This window comes from Chroicocephalus ridibundus, chromosome 11 (assembly GCF_963924245.1).
Source record: "Chroicocephalus ridibundus chromosome 11, bChrRid1.1, whole genome shotgun sequence".
NCBI lineage: Eukaryota > Metazoa > Chordata > Aves > Charadriiformes > Laridae > Chroicocephalus > Chroicocephalus ridibundus.
The window spans coordinates 2,909,190-2,926,922 of record NC_086294.1 but is presented as its reverse complement, the minus strand read 5'-3'; the positions used below and the strand labels follow the sequence as shown (position 1 = coordinate 2,926,922).

General features: G+C 66.2%; 3 protein-coding genes across 3 annotated transcripts; all 3 read right to left on the bottom strand.

Moving 5' to 3' along the window:
- Positions 1–1,742: 1,742 nt before the first annotated feature.
- On the bottom strand, positions 1,743–6,534 carry SLC23A1 (solute carrier family 23 member 1). Its single transcript, XM_063348905.1, is given in 16 exon segments — positions 1,743–2,443; positions 2,589–2,684; positions 2,839–2,982; positions 3,138–3,267; positions 3,394–3,499; positions 3,586–3,733; positions 3,928–4,084; positions 4,228–4,348; positions 4,443–4,624; positions 4,738–4,805; positions 4,898–4,986; positions 5,072–5,229; positions 5,364–5,465; positions 5,689–5,760; positions 6,240–6,313; positions 6,316–6,534. Coding segments are annotated over 16 exon segments (1,977 nt in total). The 5' UTR covers positions 6,398–6,534; the 3' UTR covers positions 1,743–2,195.
- Positions 6,444–8,475, bottom strand: MZB1 (marginal zone B and B1 cell specific protein). The gene is made up of 4 exons (XM_063348906.1): positions 8,170–8,475; positions 7,763–7,869; positions 7,036–7,140; positions 6,444–6,936 (listed from the first exon to the last, which is right to left on the bottom strand). The coding sequence occupies exons 1-4, from the start codon at positions 8,473–8,475 to the stop codon at positions 6,759–6,761; spliced, it is 696 nt and encodes a 231-aa protein (XP_063204976.1). The 3' UTR covers positions 6,444–6,758.
- Positions 8,476–9,332: 857 nt separating this feature from the next.
- PROB1 (proline rich basic protein 1) lies at positions 9,333–14,120 on the bottom strand. Its single transcript, XM_063349431.1, has 4 exons — positions 13,859–14,120; positions 13,392–13,804; positions 10,656–13,337; positions 9,333–10,460 (listed from the first exon to the last, which is right to left on the bottom strand). Exons 1-4 carry the CDS (start codon positions 14,118–14,120, stop codon positions 9,426–9,428), a joined length of 4,392 nt encoding a protein of 1,463 aa, XP_063205501.1. The 3' UTR covers positions 9,333–9,425.
- Positions 14,121–17,733: the final 3,613 nt, after the last annotated feature.

The following is a 17,733-nucleotide window of genomic DNA, read 5'->3' as shown; positions in this document are numbered from 1 at the left end:
GCCGTCTCGTGAATACGCGTCTCCCAGGGAAGCTGGCTCGGCAGCCTGCGGGGGACGGGGATGACGCTCTGGATACGGGGCCCTTAAGGCTGTTTGGGAGACGACAGCCCGAAATCCTCATGTGAGGTTGGACTCTGCTCTTTCCTCCCGCTTTCCGCGCTGGCCTGGGCATATTTTCCTCCCTTCTCACTGCCGCTAATCCCACGTCGGTCCTCGTTAACAGCTGATGGCATTATATCAAGCCCTGCCTAGCGTGTGCCCTTGGCACGGTGCTGGTGGAGCTGGGCTGCTCCGGGTCCCGGGAGCGCTGCCAGAGGCTCCTGTACGAGTCTGATCCGCTCTCGCTTCAATTAATCGGCCTCTGATTAAAGCGAATGGAAACACTTGGGAAACGATGCAGCGCTTCAGGAGGGGGAAGAGCAAGACGAAACCTCTGTGCAGGTGTTGGCCTCCAGCGAAACCACAGGGTCTTGCTCCGGGCGAAGGAACCTCTGGGAGGAGGTCGCTCAGACCATCTCGTTTTGCTGGTGTTCTGCGAAATGCTAATTGCAATTAACCCCCCCCGCCCTCACCTGGGGTCTGCTGCCCTTCCTAGAAACAGCAAAACCATCCTGGCGCTTCCACTGACTTGGAAATAGTTTGGACTCCGGCATCTAAAGGCAGAAGGTCAGGAAAGAACAGGCTACCGTCCCCCGGCTTATTTTTAGCCGGGGGTGGGAGTTTCTCCGGAGAGCCCCGGCACGGCTGGCAGCGCCTGCTCGTTGGTGTCGGCGCCCAGGTGCAATTAGCTGGGGCTGATTGGCGACTGGGTCGTGGAACAGCCAGCCCTGCCGCCGGTCCCGTGCTTTGGTTTTTCCCCGCCGTGTCGCAGCGCTACGGCGGGGGCAGATTCACTGCGGGGGGGAGGGAACTCCCCCGTGGTCTCTGCTGGGACAGAGCCGTCGTTCTCCCTCCCAGCCCGCGCCTTCGGGCTCTGACGGCAGCACAGCGGCGTTTCGGCTGCTGGACCGCCCCGGCACAGCGGCGGGGATCCCTCGTCCTCTTGCTCCTGCCCCAGCGAGGTGGGCGAGAAGCCGGGAGGGGACCCGGCCGACCGAAAGGGTGTTGGGCACCCTGGGACGTGGGGGTCGGCAGCAGGACTGGGGCAGCGGAGGCAGAGAGGGGGCTCTTTGCTCAGAGCCCGGCTGGGCATCGCTGAGCTTGTGGGAGGTGGCGAGCGATGGCGTTCGCATCACTTGGGGATTTTGGGTGGTTATTTTTTTTCCCCTCTCTTCACTTCCTGAACTCTCTTTGTCCCGACACGCTGGATTTCTCCCTTCTGTGCTCCTGCCCGGGCCGGGGAGCGAGAGCGTGGCCGTGCCACCACGACAGTGGGGACACACTGTGACAGGGTCACCCGATGCTGGCTTCAACTTTGGCATTTTGGTGCTGAACAAAAAAGCCCAGAAACGGGCTTCGCTGTCACCAACGAGGCCACCGGCTGCCTGGAAACCAACCGGCTCCGTGAGTCCGGGGTGTCCGGGATGGAGCCGGCTCTCTGGTGCTCCCGAAAGCAGGACGGGTTTGCCAGGGGCTTGTCCTGGCCCACCTCTCTGGGGGCCCCGGGGCTGGGTGAAACCCGGCATGTCTCCGCACTGGGCGGCCTGGGATGGAGCGTGGAAAACTGCCAGAGCCTTCGCAGCGCCGGAGGGACGAGGGAGCGCCGCAGGAGGCGGCAAAGACACTCGGTAGGGCAAGTGAGCTTGAATTTTGCATTTTATTTTTAATGGATGATCTGAAATTAGGCATCCTAACGCCGGGCTGGAGACTGTACCCCGCACAGAGCCCCCGCTTCAGCCGCCGGGTAGCCCTGCCCAAGCCGAGGGCACGGGGTGAAAACTCTGGGGGCTCTGGCTGGCTCCGATGGTGGCTAATGAGCTTCAGCAAGTGGCTAATGAGCTTCAGCAAGGGCTGAAGGAGTCTTGACCAGCTAAAGCTTGAGGTGGAGCAATGACGGGGGGGCAGGGGTGGTCCCCGGGCAGGCACCCCAGGAGCTGGGGATGTCCCCGAAAGGCACCTCCGAGTTTCCCTACCCGGTGTCGGGACACCACCAGACGCCTTCGCCTTTGGGCTTGTCGGCCGCCAGCAAACCCCAGCGGCACCCGCCGGAGCTCGGCTCGGCTTCCCCGGCGCCGGGGCACGAGCCCTCCCTTGGCTCAGATCTTCGTGCACACGGAGAGCCCGTCCGCGGTGCCCTCTGTGGCCACCGCCGCCGTGCCGTCGTCCCTCGCCCGGGCCTTAAACCCGGTGAAGACGGGGCAGATGGGCACGCGCTTCAGCCACCGGCTCCTCCTCACCGCCCGCATCCCGAAGGGGAAGTCGTAGCTCCTCAGGCTGGCGCTGGCCGCGCTGTCCGAGTGCGCGCCTGCCTTCCACTGCACCAGCCCGCGCTCCTCCGCCGTCCCTGCCGCAGAGACACCCCGTCCCCTGCCTGTCCCCAGCCCAACACCACCCCCTTCGCCCCGTCATCCCCGCCGGCAGCTCTAAAGCGGCATAAATCCCTCCAAAACCCCCAGCCTCCTCCCCGCCGGCTCCGTGTGATGGATTACCCGGGATGGTGTTGTCCAGGACGAAGGCGATGGTCCCCCCGACGAACATCTCCGTCGTTAGCAGCACCGTCAGTATCTGGTCCAGCTCGGGGACACCTGCGAGAGCGCGGGGACTGAGCCGGGGCGCGCTGCGATAAGCCGGATTCGCTTAATTAATCGTTGCTTACCCGGGGTGGGCAAGCTCCGGCGAGATGTGCCCACCTCTCTCCCTAAACGCTCCGAATCGGGGCTTTTGGTGGCGGGCGGGTACCTGTGTTAATGGCCTTGGGGTGGGAATCCAGGTAGTTCGGCAGCGTCAGCCCGAAAAACATGGCGAAGCCCAGCACGAAGAGGTTGCGGGAGGAGTTCATGTCGACGAACTGCAGGTTGGAGAGGCCGACGGCCGTGATCATGCCTGCCAGCAGAGACGGTGGCCGGGTTGCGGGCAGGCTGGGATGCCCACAGAGGCAGCCAAGGGCCTTCAAACCCAGCCCCAACCCCTCACAACGCCCCCCCGGCCCCGCATCCCTCGGGGGCTGATGGTGGCGGGGCCTGATGTGCCGAGGTTACCGAATAAGGTGCAGAACATGCCGCCGAGGATGGGGTCGGGCAGGGAGGCGAAGAGCGCCGTGAACTTGCCGATGGTCCCCAAGATGAGCATGATGCCGGCCCCGTACTGGATCACCCTCCTGCTCCCCACCTGCACGGAGAGACGGGGTGATGGCATCCATCCATCCATCCATCCATCCATCCATCCATCCATCCATCCATCCATCCATCCATCCCCCCCCAGCGATGAGCCGGGACCCCTCCCCTGCCCCGGTACCTTGGTGATGCCCAGGACGCCGATGTTGGGGCTGGAGGAGGTGGAGCCGTTGCCGGTTCCCAGCAGCCCCGCGATGATGCAGGAGACGCCTTCGGTGAAAATGCCCCTGGGGAACAACCGGAGCGGCTGGTCCCCGACGCCCTGGGGATGCCACGGCGCGGGCAGGGGACCGGCAGGGCCAGCTGGCCGTACCTGTTAATGGCGTGCACAGGGGGCGGGGGGGCTCCGGCCAGCCGGGCGCAGGAGTAGTAGTCCCCGATGGACTCGATGATGCCCGCCAGCGTGGCGCTGAACATGCCCAGCACGGCCGCCGAGGTCACCGTGGGCAGACCCCACTGGCCTGCCCGGGGGGGACAGAGCAGGGTGTCAGGGTGGGGAGAACCCCGGGACCCGGCCGCCCCCGGTGCTCACGGTGACGTTTTGGGACCCTGAGGGGCTCCCCAGCCCCGGTGATGCTGCGCCAGGTCCCTGCACCCCCCCACGGCGAAGGGACCAGGGGGGGACCTGCACGCCGCAGGGCTGCCGGGCACTCACAGGGGTAGGGGACGCGGAACCAGGGTGCCACGGAGAGGATCTCCCCCCGGGCGTCCGTCCGGGCCTTGTAGCCGTACTCCTCGGGCCGGCTGGGGAAGACGCCGGTGCGCGTCAGCACGTAGCAGAGCAGCCACACCACCATGATGGCCATGATGATCTGCGGAGCCGGAGACGCACCCCCACATCGCTTGCAAACCCACACGTGGAGAAAGGGGGGGATTTTGGGGACACCCCCACCCCCCCCATAGCCCCCTCACCCCCTCCCCAGCCAGGACCCAGCAGCTCTTGGTCAATCCCTACCGGGAACAACTTGAAGATCTGGACGCGGAGCAGGACGAAGCCTCTGCCCCGCCGGTAGCCGGGCAGGCAAATGGTGATGTTCCGCAGGTACTGGGCAAACAGGATGATCAGGAAGATGGTCCTGGGTCGGGGGGGGAGAGGGAAAGATGAGGTCCCTCACGCCCTCATGCTGCTGGCTCCATGGGGAGCCTTGTCCCCCCGTCCCCGTGCCGTACAGCGCGGCGATGCCCCAGTGGGAGCCGGCCCGCTCGCCGGCCGCCTGGAAGACGGAGAGGCCGATGAGGGAGACGGTGGGGGTGACGGTCAGCGGCCCGATGTAGCTGAGCAGCGCCCCGGGGAGCCCCAGCAGCCCGATGGCCACCTCCACCAGGCTGGACACCACGATGGCCCCCTGGATCTGCAGAGCATGGAGGAAGGGAGGAGGGGGGAGAAACAGGAGGGGGAAGGAGGGGGGGTGTCAGCACCCCGCCGGGGATTTTGGGGTCCCGCGGGGATGGCGGCGGGTTGTACCTCTCGCATGCGGGGCTGCCAGATGTGGGAGGTGTTGAGCGGCAGCGTCCAGTTGCCATAGATCTGCTCTGGGGATGGAGGGGGGTGAGGTGGTCCCTGGGGTGGGGTGGGGTGGGGGGAGCAGCTGGAGACCCCCCCCGGCACCCTCAAAGGTCCTCACCTTCAGGTGGGCATCGCCACTTCTCCAGGGCTAGGATGGACTTGGCGGGGATGAGGAAGGCCAGCGCGCTCGCCTGGAAGAGGGGCAGCCTGGGGGGGGGACGAGAGGGGACGCCTGCGCCCGCGGCCTGGGGACGGGCAGGGGGGGCCATCCCCGCTGGGGCCGCGGCTCTACCTGATGCCCACGGTGGTCTGGATGAGGGTGGTGATGCCGACGCAGGTGAAGATGGTGCCGATGAGGTAGCTGACGGTGAGCTGGTCCTTGCCCACGCACAGGCTCTCGGCCAGCAGGAAGGGGACGGCGATGGTGCCGCTGAAGCAGGTCAGGTAGTGCTGGAGGGCGATGCGGTGGGCGGGGGAGAGGGGGGGGCGCTCAGCAGGAATAGGGTGCTGTGGGGTGCCCCACACGGCAGGGAGGGGGGGGTCTCGGGCTCCGCCGATGGGGGTACCCCCCTTCCAGGCCGTACCTGGAAGCCGAGGAGGATGCAGAGGTACCAGGGGGGCACATCCTCGATCCTGTAGAGCATGTCCACCTCCCGCCGGGGGGGCCCGGTGGCCGCCCCGGGGTCCTGGCGGGCAGGGGGGCGCAGCTCAGCCCCGGCTCACCCCAGGGGGCTGGGGCTGGGGGGAGGGGGGGGCGGGACACACCCCACACCGTACCCACGGGTGGCACAGACCGCCCCATGGGACCCCCTGCCCCCTCAGGGATGGGGGGAGGTCCCGGCCGGCCCGTCTCCATCTGGTGGTGGGTCACAGAAGGACGTGGGGCGGGTGATGTGTCCCGGTACTCACCCTGCCCACCGCCGGCAGCTCCTTCCCCGGGGGATGCGGGGGCCCGACGGGGGCGAGAGTCGAGTTCCCGTTCTGGCAGCGAGGGCGAGGCGGGAGCCGGGTCAGTGTTGTCCCCGGTATCCCATAGGGATGGGGCTGGGCTCTGCCCCGGGGACACGAGGGCCACCGCTCGGCACGTGTGGCCAGTCAGTCCCACCCAGCACCTGCCCCGAAACCAGCCGGTCCCCACGCGATGGCTTGTCCCCAGGGGAGGTTGGAGGGGGATCCCCGCTGGCTGCCGGGTGCCCGGGACATCCCACAGGATGTCACAGGAAGGATGTCACAGCCAGTCCCAACTGCAGCATCTTGGCGTGTCCCCTTGGTCCCGGGCTTCATCGCAGTCCCCAGGCTCACCCCATCCTTTGCCAGCCCCGGCTGGGCATCACGGCCCCGAGCTGGCCGTCCTTTGGGGTTGGTACCCTTGGCCACCCGCCTTCCTCCCCACTGCCCTGGGATACGGCTGAGGAGGGGACAGGGATGGGGATGGGGACAGGGTTGGGGGCTGCCTTCACCTGGGGCTGAGCCAGGTCTCCCGAGCGGGTCCCCATCCTCCGGCGATGCGGCCCCGGCACCGATGTCACCGCACGGGGGGTTTTATGGCCGTGGGAAGGACTTTAGTCACCACCCGGGCCGGGCCGCGGTGCGGGGTGGCAGGCTGGAAGGCGGCCATTGGCTGCCGGTTGTGAAACCGGGGAGCGCTGCCTTGGGGACGGATCAGCTATTAACTCCTTTAATTAGGGCTGGCACCGCCGGCGGGGCCGGGGCGCTCCCGCCGCCAGCGCCGCGTTGGTAAAACATTAGAGCCGGAGGGTTACAGAGTAATTCCCGGCGGGCAGGGGGTCCGGCGGCGCCGGGCACCGGCTGCCACCAGCATCTCCCCAGCACGGCCGCGCTGGGCGTCGAGGGACGGTCGTGACGGCGGTGACGGGCGACGCTGGGAAGGCGCCCACCTCGCGGCACGTGTCGGCTCTCGCTGGGGACGAAGTCGGCTCCGAAGGTCGCCGGGGCATTAAGCATTAACTGCGCCGGGGCTACAGCTCGTTCTGCAGCGCCTTGGGCGGGGACGGCCCCCCGGCCTTGCCGCCGGCGCAGGGCCCCTTGTCCCCGTGGCAGAGCAGCTCCCGCAGCGCGGCCGGGCCCTGCCGGTGAGCCCCGTAGATCTGCGCCTCCCCCTGCTCGCCCACGTAGCCGTGGCACATCTTGGACAGCCTGCAAGGAGCCGGAGAGGGTCACGCAGCGTCCCCCTGCCATGGCGGCGAGGGTACGGTGCCCGGCATCCCCCAACACTGCCGACATCCCCCGACTTACCTGCCCGGCCAGGGCCCCCCTGTCACCATCACGGTCATGGGCTCCTGCCTCGGCAGCCCCGGCCCCGCCAGCCGCTTCTCCCCGTCCAGCTCCTGCACACCGTAGCTGTGGGGAGAGGCAGGGGTTGGGGACACCCCTGTCCCTGGGGACGCCTCCAACCCTCGGGACACCCCCATCCCTTGGGACATCCCCCATCCCTGGGGACATCCCCCATCCCTCAGGATGCTTCCATCCCTGGGGACATCTCCGTCCCTCGGGAAAACCCTCCATCCCTGGAGACACCCCCGCCCCTGGGGACACCCCCAGTCTCTGGGGACACCTTCATCCCTGGGGATGCCTGCCTCCCTGGAGACACCTCCATCCCTTGGGACACCTCCATCCCTTGGAACACCCCCATCCCTGTGGACACCTCCATCCTTTGGAACACCTCCATCCATGGGGACACCTCCATCCCTCAGGACACTCCTATCCCTGTGGACGCCTCCATCCCTTGGAACACCCCATCCATGGGGACGCCCCCCATCCCTGGGGACACCTTCATCCATGCACACACCTCCATCCCTCGGGACGCGCCCAGTCTGTGGGGACATCTCCCTCCCTGGGGACGCCTCCCCCCACTTGGGGACATTTCCACCCCTTGGGACATCCCCATCCATGGGGCCACCTCCATCTGTCGGGACAACCCCATCCCTGGTGACACCCCCGTCCCCGGGGACACCCCGCTCACCTCTCCCAGCCCTGCGAGCAGCTCCTCTCCAGCACCTCCACGTAGTCAGACTCGCTCAGCGCCTTCCTGCCCACCTTCCCCTCCGCCCTGCGCAGCTGCTCCTCGATCTGGGGGGGGGGCGAAGGAGGCAGAAACCAGCTGGTGAGGGTGACAGCCCCCCCTGTGACCCTCATCCCAAGCAGGAATGGGGTCCGCACCCCCTTCCTTGCAGCCCCGACACTTTTGCATGGGGTGGTGGCTCCACGCAAGGGGGCTCACTGGCTCCAAAGGGCTTTTTTGGGGTGCCGGCAGGGGGGGGCAGCCATCAGTGGGGTGCGCCAGGGGAGCCGGCAGTATCTCCCCAAGCCAGAGCATCCCCGCGAGGGCTCTCACCCCCGTTTTCGGGGTGCAGCCTCCCCGATCCCCACCTGGAAGGCGATGGCGTGGCAGGCGTCGCAGCGCAGGGACTCGGGCATGTGGGGTGAGAGCCGCTCCTCGGGGCTGAGCTGGGGCGCGGAGACGGAGCGGGTGGAGGGTTCCCCGCACATGTCCTGGGCCCCCGTCCCTGCCAGCAGGCTCAGGGCCAGCCACGCCGCCAGCACCGGCTGCATCCTGCCACGATGCCGAAAGCGCCAGGGCGGAGGCGCGGGGCGGCTATAAACCCCCCTGGGCCGGCCAGCGAGCGCTGATGCGCGGCCGACGCACCTGCATCCGGCTGAGGCGGCCACGTCCATCCCCGGGGCCTCGGGGCGGGGAGGTGTGGGGTGTCCCCGAGCGACTGTTCCCTCCGCGGGAGGTTTTTGGTGTAATTCAGTCCTGTAACGCCCAACCCCTTCTCCCGGATCCAAATCCTCCCCCGGGATGGCGTGGACCCTCCTGGGCTGGAGTGGGGTTTTGGGGCTCAGGGCTGGGGTTTGGGGTTCAGGGATGGAGCTCGCGGCTGGGATTTGGGGTTCAGGGCTGAGGTTCAGGGCTGGAGTTTAGGGTTCAGGGCTGGGGGCTCCGGGATGAGGTTTCAGGTTCGGGAATGGGGTTTGGGGTTCAAGAAATGGGGACTCCAGGCTCAGGACTGGGGTTCAAGGGCTGGGTTTTGGGGCTCGGGGCTGGGGTTTAAGGATCACAGAGTCGACCACAGAGTCCCCCTCCTGCCCCTGGAGACCAGGGGTTCATCCAGTGAGCGCTCCAGGACAGACAGACGGACTACAGCCCCTCGCACCCCTCCCTTTACAGACTACACAAAGATGGGATGAATATGCAGGATTTAATGCCGTCTCAGCATTTTTACCACTATTTTAGGGCGTCCGTGCCACAGCTGTGGCTGCGGGGGGCTGGCGGTGGCCGGGCCATCGTTCCCCTGTGCCATCCAGCCTGGGTCGCCTTTGGGACGGGACCAGCAGTACGGGAGAAAGCGGGGGCCGCGCATCTGATCCCCTCGCTGACCAGGGCCCGTGACTCAGCCGCCCCTGGGGCTGGCAGGTGCTCACAGCGGAAAATACTCTTTTTCTCCCCATTCCCATGAGGAGCCGGTGAGGTCCAGCCGATGCCCGTTGCCCCTCGGCACTTCACCAGCTCAGCCGCGGGCAGGGGGGGTCTCTCCTGTGCTGGGGTGACGCAGACTTTGGGGTTAAAGCCCAGCTGCTTGGGAAGGGACATGCCATGGGGGTACGTCCCCGGCTGAGGACGGTCACATCCGGAGCAGCGGTTCCTTCTCGGGCCCGGCAGGGCTGGTGCGGGCAGGGGGCTGGCCGGGACTGGGGCTGGCCCGCATCCCCGTGGGGATGTAGTACATGCTCTCCAGGTACCCGCAGTCAGGACCCCCGGCAGCGGGTGGCCCCTCGCCCTTGGGAGCAGGGCTGAAGGTCCCGGAGAAGACGGGGTTTTCGGCAGCCGGCAGGTCGGGGTGTGCCGGGGAGGGGGCTGCAGGCGGTGGGGCTGCTGGGAGCCCCGGGAAGCTGCCGTAGGGCACATAGGGTGGAGCGTAGACCCCTGGGGCCATGACCAGGGGGTTGAAAGGAGCCTGGTAGAGCCCGGCGTGCGATGCCACCGGTGGGATGAGCACCTCCAGGTACTGCCCTGTCTCGGGGTCGTAGAGCGTTTTCAGCTGGGGCTGCCGTGGAGGCTCCATGTAGTAGCATTTCCCGTTGCCGGGGTCGACGAGCATCCTCCGGTGCGTGGGCTGGTGGGGCGCAAAGGGCTTGGTGGGGCTCGGTGTGCTCTTACTGCTCGGCGAGGCACCGTCAGTCCTCCTGAGGAAATGGGGAGCGTCCTCGAGGCGAGGCTGGGGCTGGGCTGGGGGCAGCGGTGCTGGGGGCAGCGGCACTGGGTGCTCCGCAGCAGCCGGGCCCTCAGGGGGTCGGAGCAGGGGGTGCTCGGGGCTGGGTTTGCTCCAGGGTGCTTCCCCACTGGCTGTGGGGGACACGCCAGTCCCCAGGGGAGCACTACCTGGGTTGGGAGCCAATGGGAATCCAAAGGATGAGCTGGCCACGTTGGAAGCTGATGGGTGTCCAAGGGAAGTGGGGACGGGGTTGGTGACCAAGGGGGATCCAAAGGATGAGCTGGCTGGGTTGGGGACCAAGGGGATCCCAAGTGATGAGTTGGTCAGGTTAGGGACCAAGGGTGTCCCAAAGGATGCGCTGGATGGATTGGGGACCAAGGAGGTCCCAAAGGATACGCTGGATGGATTAGGGATGAAGGGGGTCCCAAAGGATGCGCTGGCTGCGTTAGGGGCCAAGGGGGTCCCAAAAGATGCGCCGCACAGGTTGGGGACCAAGGGGGTCCCAAAGGATGCGCTGGTTTGATAGGGAATCAAGGGGGTCCCAAAAGACTTGTTGGTGGGGTTGGAGATCAAGGGGGCCCCAAATGATGTGCTGGCCAGGCTGGAGGCTGATGGGTAGCCAAAAGATGAGTTGGTCATATTGGGGACCGTGGGGGTCCCAAAGGAAGCACTGGCAGGCTTGGGGACTGAGGGGGTTCCAAAAGATGTGCTGGCCGGGTTGGGGACCAAGGGGGTTCCAAAGGATGTGCTGGCCGGGTTGGGGACCAAGGGGGTCCCAAAGGACCCACTGGCTGGGTTGGGGACCAAGGGGGCCCCAAAGGATGTGCTGGCCGGGTTGGGGACCAAGGGGGCCCCAAAGGATGTACTAGCCAGGTTGGGGACCAAGGGGGTCCCAAAGGACCCACTGGCTGGGTTGGGGACCAAGGGGGCCCCAAAGGATGTACTAGCCAGGTTGGCGACCAAGGGGGTCCCAAAGGACGCGCTGACTGGGTTGGGGACCATGGGGGTTCCAAAGGATGTGCTGGCCGGGGTGGGGACCAAAGGGGTCCCAAAGGATGTACTAGCCAGGTCGGGGACCAAGGGGGTCCCAAAGGACCCGCTGACTGGGTTGGGGAGCACGGGGGTTCCAAAGGACCTGCTGGCTGTGTTGGGGACCAATGGGGTCCCAAAGGATGTGCTGGCTGGATTGGGGATTAAGGGGGTCCCAAAGGATGCACTGACCAGCTTGGGAACCATGGGGGTCCCAAAGGACCCACTGGCTGGATTGGGGACCGAGGGCAGCTTTGGCATTGGAGAGGATTTGGGGGCTTTCACAGGAATTGCTAAGTAGTTGGAGTTCTCCGTCAGGGAAGCAGGAAGGTATGGCTCAGTGGCGACCGGCCACTTCGGTAAATACTCCCAGGCCTCCCTCTGCTCCGGCAGTCGGCCTGAGGGACTTTCACTGGCCTCCCCGGCTCGAAATGGGGTGGTGGGACCAGTGCTGACTGCAGAGCTGCTGCTCCTCCCCGCCGACACCTGCTCACTTGTGGGTGGCTTTGGTGCGCTTCTCTCCGACAGTTTCTCAGGCTGTGGGTTCACGCTGCTGCCAGCGAGAGGTCCAGCACGGGGGTCCTCACCGTCACTGTTGCCATGCTGCTGCACTGTTGACGTGGGCCCCTCGGTGGCACAGAGCCCTCTGGTGCCACCGTGGCCATGTCCATCCTTTCCCTCCGTGGGACTTGGTGGTGGTGGCGGGAGGAGAACTGTCTTCTCCGTCCGCAGCACGGTGCTGCTCTGAGCCAGGGAGCCCTCCGCAGCTGCTGCCGGGGACCGCCGTCCCACCAGGACATGGAGATGGGACTCCACATGTGGCACCCCCTCGGCTGTTGGCGCCCGCGGTGGCACCCGGAGCTCGCTCCTCTCCCGGCGCGGAGGGGATGCCGGTGGCTCCTCTGAAGCAGCCACCTCCTTCCGCGTGGCCTGGACCCTTGTGATTTGCACGGGGGAGCCTTGGGCAGGTGAAGGCTGGCCACTGGCAAGCTTTGCGGCAACCTCGGCGTGTGCCGGGGCTGGCTCTTGGCCAGCAGCTGCCAGCACTTCCCTGTCCCCTGGCTCAGTTGTCGTCTCCCGTCGGCGGACCGAGGTGCAGTGGATGACGAGCGGAGCGGCCAGCGGCGGCTCCCCACCGCTGGCCGGTGCCGTGGTGCCGTGGGCTGCGCCGGCAGTCCCGAAGCAGAGGCTGTAGCTGCTCTTCACCAGCTTGCGCACGTCCCGGGGCTGGGGGATGCGCCCCTTCCCATTATCTTTCAGCTTGGGGGGGCTGCCTGGAGGGGACCCCCGGGCCAGGGTGCCGGGGTTGGGCGGCTGGCGGGGCACTGCTGGTGGCTTCTCCTCCTGCTGGCTCTGCGGCACCAGCCTCACCTCCCGCGCCCGAGAGGTGAAGAGGCGTCGGGGCGGCGTGGCGGGACGTGCCAGGCTGTCGTTCTCGAAGGGAAAGGTTTGGGGGTGGCTAGGGCGGATGGCTCGCTGCCTCAAGCTGGGCCACGGCTTCGGCCCTCTCTCAAATCTGGGGGCAACATCCAGCGTCTTCCCCGCGTCCGGTTGGGCTTCAAACAAGGCACGCGCTCGCTGGTAGCGGATCCTTTCCGTCGCCGGTTCCTCGGTGGTGCTCGGCAGCCGGTGGCCCTCCAACACCTCCTGGTACTTCATCCTCTCGTTGAGTTCATTGAAAGTCGTTTTCAGCTTGCAGACGCTCTCCCTCGTCGCCTCGCTCAGCACCACTCCCTTGGTAGGATGGGTGGTGGTGGTGGCCCCCACGGCCACCGGCATCCCGCCGCCCCGCAGGTCCTCGGCTGAGAAGCTGCAGTCCGAGCGGGAAAGCGAGCTGGACTTGCCCTCCAGGCCATCCCCCAGCAGGTCGGTGCCAGCGGAGGACGGCCCGGAGGAGGTCGAGCTGCCCCGCAGCCCCTTCTGCTCCATCTTGATCCTCTGCTCGTACTGCATTTTCTTGGCGAGGACGTTTTTCACCAGGCAAGAGGCCGCCCTGGTCTTGCCGGCATCAGTGTCCAGGGAGGCAGTCTTCATGAACTGCTTGTAGTTGAGCCTGAAGTCCTCTCCAATGGCCCTCCCCTTGCTGGGAGGCTCCTTCCTGGCAGGGGGCAGGGGTTGGGGGGCTGGGCTGTCACCCCAGGGGCTGAAACCTGCCTCCTTCCTCTCCTTCCTCTTCAGCAGGATCTGGCGCTTAGGGACGGTCCTCTTCTTGCCGTGGCCCTTCCTGGCCTCCCCGCTCTCCAGCTCCACATCCACACACTCAAACTGCTCCTTTCCCAGCAAGCCCAGCAGCTCCCCGTCCACACCAGCGGGGAAGGGCCAGCCCACCCTGCCATGGAGGGCTGCCACTGCACCCCGGGACTCACCGCCGGCCACTGGCCACCGCCGCGGCCGCCCGCCGTCCTCTGACAGTGAGTTGGAGAGGCTGGAGGAGGTGTGGGAGCTGCACATGTCGAGGCGGGCGCCGGGGGGACCGGAGAGGCTGCGGAAAGCCCTGGCTGTCAGTGCCCGCACCTCACCATCTGCCTCGTCGGAATCGCTGGGCGCCCCGCTGAGCATCCCCCCGGGCTGCCGGGGCAGACCCAGCTCCCCGCTGGCGGTGGTGGCAGTGGTGGCAGGCAGCCGGTCCCCGCCGAGGGGACCCATCCTGCCCCCCTGCCCCGGCGCCGGGCTATTCTTAGCCGCAATGGACAGCTGAGCCTGCCGCGGGCGGGCGAGGGGGCCGGGCAGTGGGGGGATGCCAGGGGCCCCTGCCGGAGCCCAGCGCCCCGTGGCAGCCCCTTCGGCACAGCCGCCATGCCGCCCTGTGTCCTGGGGGGGTGTCCCCTCCTCGTCCAGAAACTCCAGGCAGTCCTTGAAGGTCTCTGTCCCCTCCGAGCACAGGGCAGAGTGGTAGGAGGAGACGGAGGAGCCCGACATGCTCTTGGTGAGGTCGTCACAGGGGAGGCCGGGGAGGTGGCCCTCCTCCTCCGATGCGGACCGCCGGCCGTCCCCACCGCTGCGGGAACCCTCGCCGTCAGTGCTGGGCAGTTCAGCGTGGGACAGCAGGACGGGGTCCCTCTTCCCGCGGGGCATCATGGCAGGGATGACCCCGGGGGATGCCAGCTGGTGCCGGGGGACCCTCCTCGGTGCTGGGGAAGCTCTGCCGGGGACGTTGGCGACTCGACCTTCTGGCTCCCTCGCCGTCACGGCGGCTGGACCCAGCGGCGGGATGGAGCAGCCCCTCGATCACATGGATGTCTGCGAGCGCCAGCCCGGGGGAGGCGATGCCAAGCGCATTGCAGGGATGTCACTGCTGCCCCCAGCCTTGGGGGTCTGCTGGGGGGATGCCAGCACTGTCCCCTGCCCCCTCACCCCGCTCTGCAGCTCCCCAAACCCACAGGCGAGGTGGCAGGGTGTCCCCACACCCCACGGGGGTACCTGGGCCATGTCCCCCACTGCAGCGGGCTGGTCTACCCTAGGGCTGGGGTCCCCTCCGGGGACATCCCATCCCTAGCATGGAGGGCATGGCAGAGCCCCAGGGTGCCGCTCTGTCCCTGCCACAGCTCCTTTCCTGGCGCCTCTGCCTGTCTCGCTGTGGGGACAGCGTGTCCCCATCCTGGGGGCTTCCCCAAAAACCACCCTGCCCCAAGCAGCAGCTCCCCTAAAACGAATTGCAAGCAGCCAGGAGCAAACTGGGCACCGAGCATCTCCAGGACTCACAAGAGCCAAACGCTGGACGGCTACTATTTGCCTTTTTCCGGGGGACCCAAAGCAAGCAGCCGGGACACCTGGCATAACGCGAGGGTCTCTCCGCAGTTGCAAGCCCTGACCGCCGCCGGCAGAGCTCAGCCCCGGCTTTCAGGGGGATTTTTGTAGTGAAGCAGCGGTAGCAGGTGCTGCCCAGCGCTGCCAGCCTGGGAGCAACCCGATGCCCAAGTCGCCTGGGTTCATGCAGGGACTAAATTTAAACCTTGGCAAGGAAAAGGAGGAGAGGAAAGCTTCCCTGATAGCTGCCCTGGCGCTTAACCCTTCGCTGCTGAGCAGGGCTACGCTTGCAGGTGGCATTTGTGGCCACGGGGAGCAGAGGAGACCCGCCGTGGGCAGCACTTGTGACAATGCGTGTGTGTGATTTCAAATCCCCAAATCCCTACAGCCCGGCTTTGCAGGGAGCCGGTGGGATGCAGCTGCCAGCGGAGGAGCTCGCGGTGCTGCCTGAATGACACGCTGAACCCCAAAACCTTGGGCTGCTGTTTGGGTGCTGCAATCAGCCAATGGCCCCCAGGCGAAGGGTCCGGCTCTCAGCCTGGGGCTGCCAAGTGTCCCCGAGCCCCCCGGACCCGGTTCCCCGCAGCATGGGCTCGCAGCACGGCAGCCTGGCGGGCGCCTGCTGAGTCACTGCTGGCTCTAGCCCCAGCTGGGAGCTGGGGACGTGCATGCAGCCCCTGCCAGCTGCCGGGTTTACAGTGCTGGGGGTACGTACAGACCCACAGCGGGCATGGGGATGCAGTTCCCCCAGGGCCGAGATGGCTCCTCAGTCCCCAGCCAGTCTAGATCCCAGAGAGATGCTGTTTTGTTCCCTCTCCTTCGCCAAGGCTTGTGCCCAGTGTCCCAGGGCCACTGGTAGTCAGTGGAAAAGGGAGGTTGGTCCAGCCTGGCGTCACTGGTGTCCTGCTGAGCCTCCCCGGCGTGCCTTGCTGATGCCTTCGGTGCATCTGGGGTACCGCCACTGAGGGTGAAGAGGAAGGGCACAAGGGGAACACGGGCTGCGGGAGCTGGTGAAGCGCTGGATAAAGTGAAATAATCAGCCCAGTGGGAGGATCACAGCAGCTCTCCCTGGGCACAAAGGGAAAGGTCTTTGTGCTGCTGCCTGCAGGTCCTGCTCTCCCAGCAGCGGGTGCGAGGCAGGTTCAGGGCAATGACTTGTATAACCGCTTTAAACCCTTCCTCTGCCTCTTCTCCAGCACTCGCGCTAGGCACAGCTCTTGCTGCTGCTGCTCCTTTCACTCCGACACCCGGGCCCTGCCAAAACCGAAACGGCCAGTGTCAACAGCTGCGACAAGCGGTACGGCAATACCGGAGGCTGCGAGGGTGGCTGGAAAGTACCGCCGCACGCCCAGCCATTCATCTGCTTCCCCGTCACCCGCCCTCAGTGCTGCGGGAGACGGGATGGCCCTCTACGCCTTCTGCTCCATAGGGCCAGCTGGATGGAAAAGCGTGGCCGGGTTGCAGCAAGGACTGCCGGCTTGGTTGGTTTCTTCCAGCATCCCCGAAGCTGCCACGAACAACCTGTCTGGGTGCGTTGTTGAAGCAGAGAGGGAACGGGCTGGGCAGAACCCGTCTCACCGCCCCGGCTGCAGCCCGGGGCTGTCAGTAACCTGCCGGGCAAGAGCCAGGCTCCAGCGCCGGCATCTCCTCCTCCGGGTCCCTGCGTGCATCCCCCCGGCTCCTCGCTGTGGCTGGTGATTCCTACGCAGGAGAGAGACAGCAGGGCACAGCGGAGATCCTGGAGGTCTTCCTACCAACCAAAACACAACCATTGCAGGTGAAGAGGCTGTAAACCTGGAGCGCCCGCAGCACAGATCAGGGGGTGGGGGGAGCAGCCTGGCTAGGCACAAGCACGTTACAAAACAACGGGCGGACTGAGGCTGAGCCAGACTTGCTAATTACACACTGATTTATGTTTAAGCCAGCACGATACTGCCTGTAGACCTACCACTGCATTTGCTCATTAACTTCGGATTCGTGCCAGCTCCGTGTGCGCTCGCCTCAACGCTGGCGAGCCTGAGAGGGTGGCAGCGAGGAGGAAGACGATGTCTGCCAGCGGCTGCCGAAAGCCGAACACACCTCTCCCGCTTTGGAGCTACTTTGCACAACTCCAGAGGAGCAGGAGACACCGGCCCAGCCTGGCAGAGGCTTTCAAAGCCACCTCTGGGGGCTCGGAAGGGACCTGGGCATCCCACACACGCCGGCAGCTCCGACAAGTGTGAAGGACTTTGGGGTTGGCTATGTGAGCCCGGGGCTGGTACAAGCGGCTCGTCTGGGCCAAATCTGTGAGGGGATCCACCTCCAAGTCCCTGCGAGGACTTCACGCTGCCGCCCTCCCCACCGCACCGACCCTGCGGCCTGGGAGGAGGCACGACCTCGACACCCCGGTCTGCTGAGATGGCGGATTCGTGGGATTCAAGGGATTCAAGGACCTCGGCCTGGCCCCCGGGGGAACGGGAGGGATCCCGCCGTTCTTATTTTGGGGTCAGGACTTGCAGGGCCCGGCCCCGTTGCCAGAGCCCCCCCGGCCCGGGCCGGCTCAGTGCGGGGCGGCCGCCGCCATCTCCCGCAGCCCCGCGGAAAATGGCGGCCGCCGCCGCGCCGGCCCCGTCTCCTGGCAACGCCCGGCTTAAAGGGGCCGCGGCCCGTGACGCCTCCTGCTTCAAAGGCCGGCTTTTACCACGGGATAAAAAAGTCAAGCCTTTCATTTAAAAGAAAAAAAATAAATAAATTAACATACACGACCCCGTCTGCAAGTCCCTGGTACTCCCCCAGAAGGGGCACCAGCAGCTCCACGCCGACCCGGCCTGTGCCCGGAACAGCCTTTATCAATTTAGAGGTCCAAGAAACAATTAGAAGTCGATCGCATTTTGACAAGCAACCTGTGGTTAATGACAGCAATGCACTTCAAAAGCCATGGGCATGAGAGAACAGTTTTCCT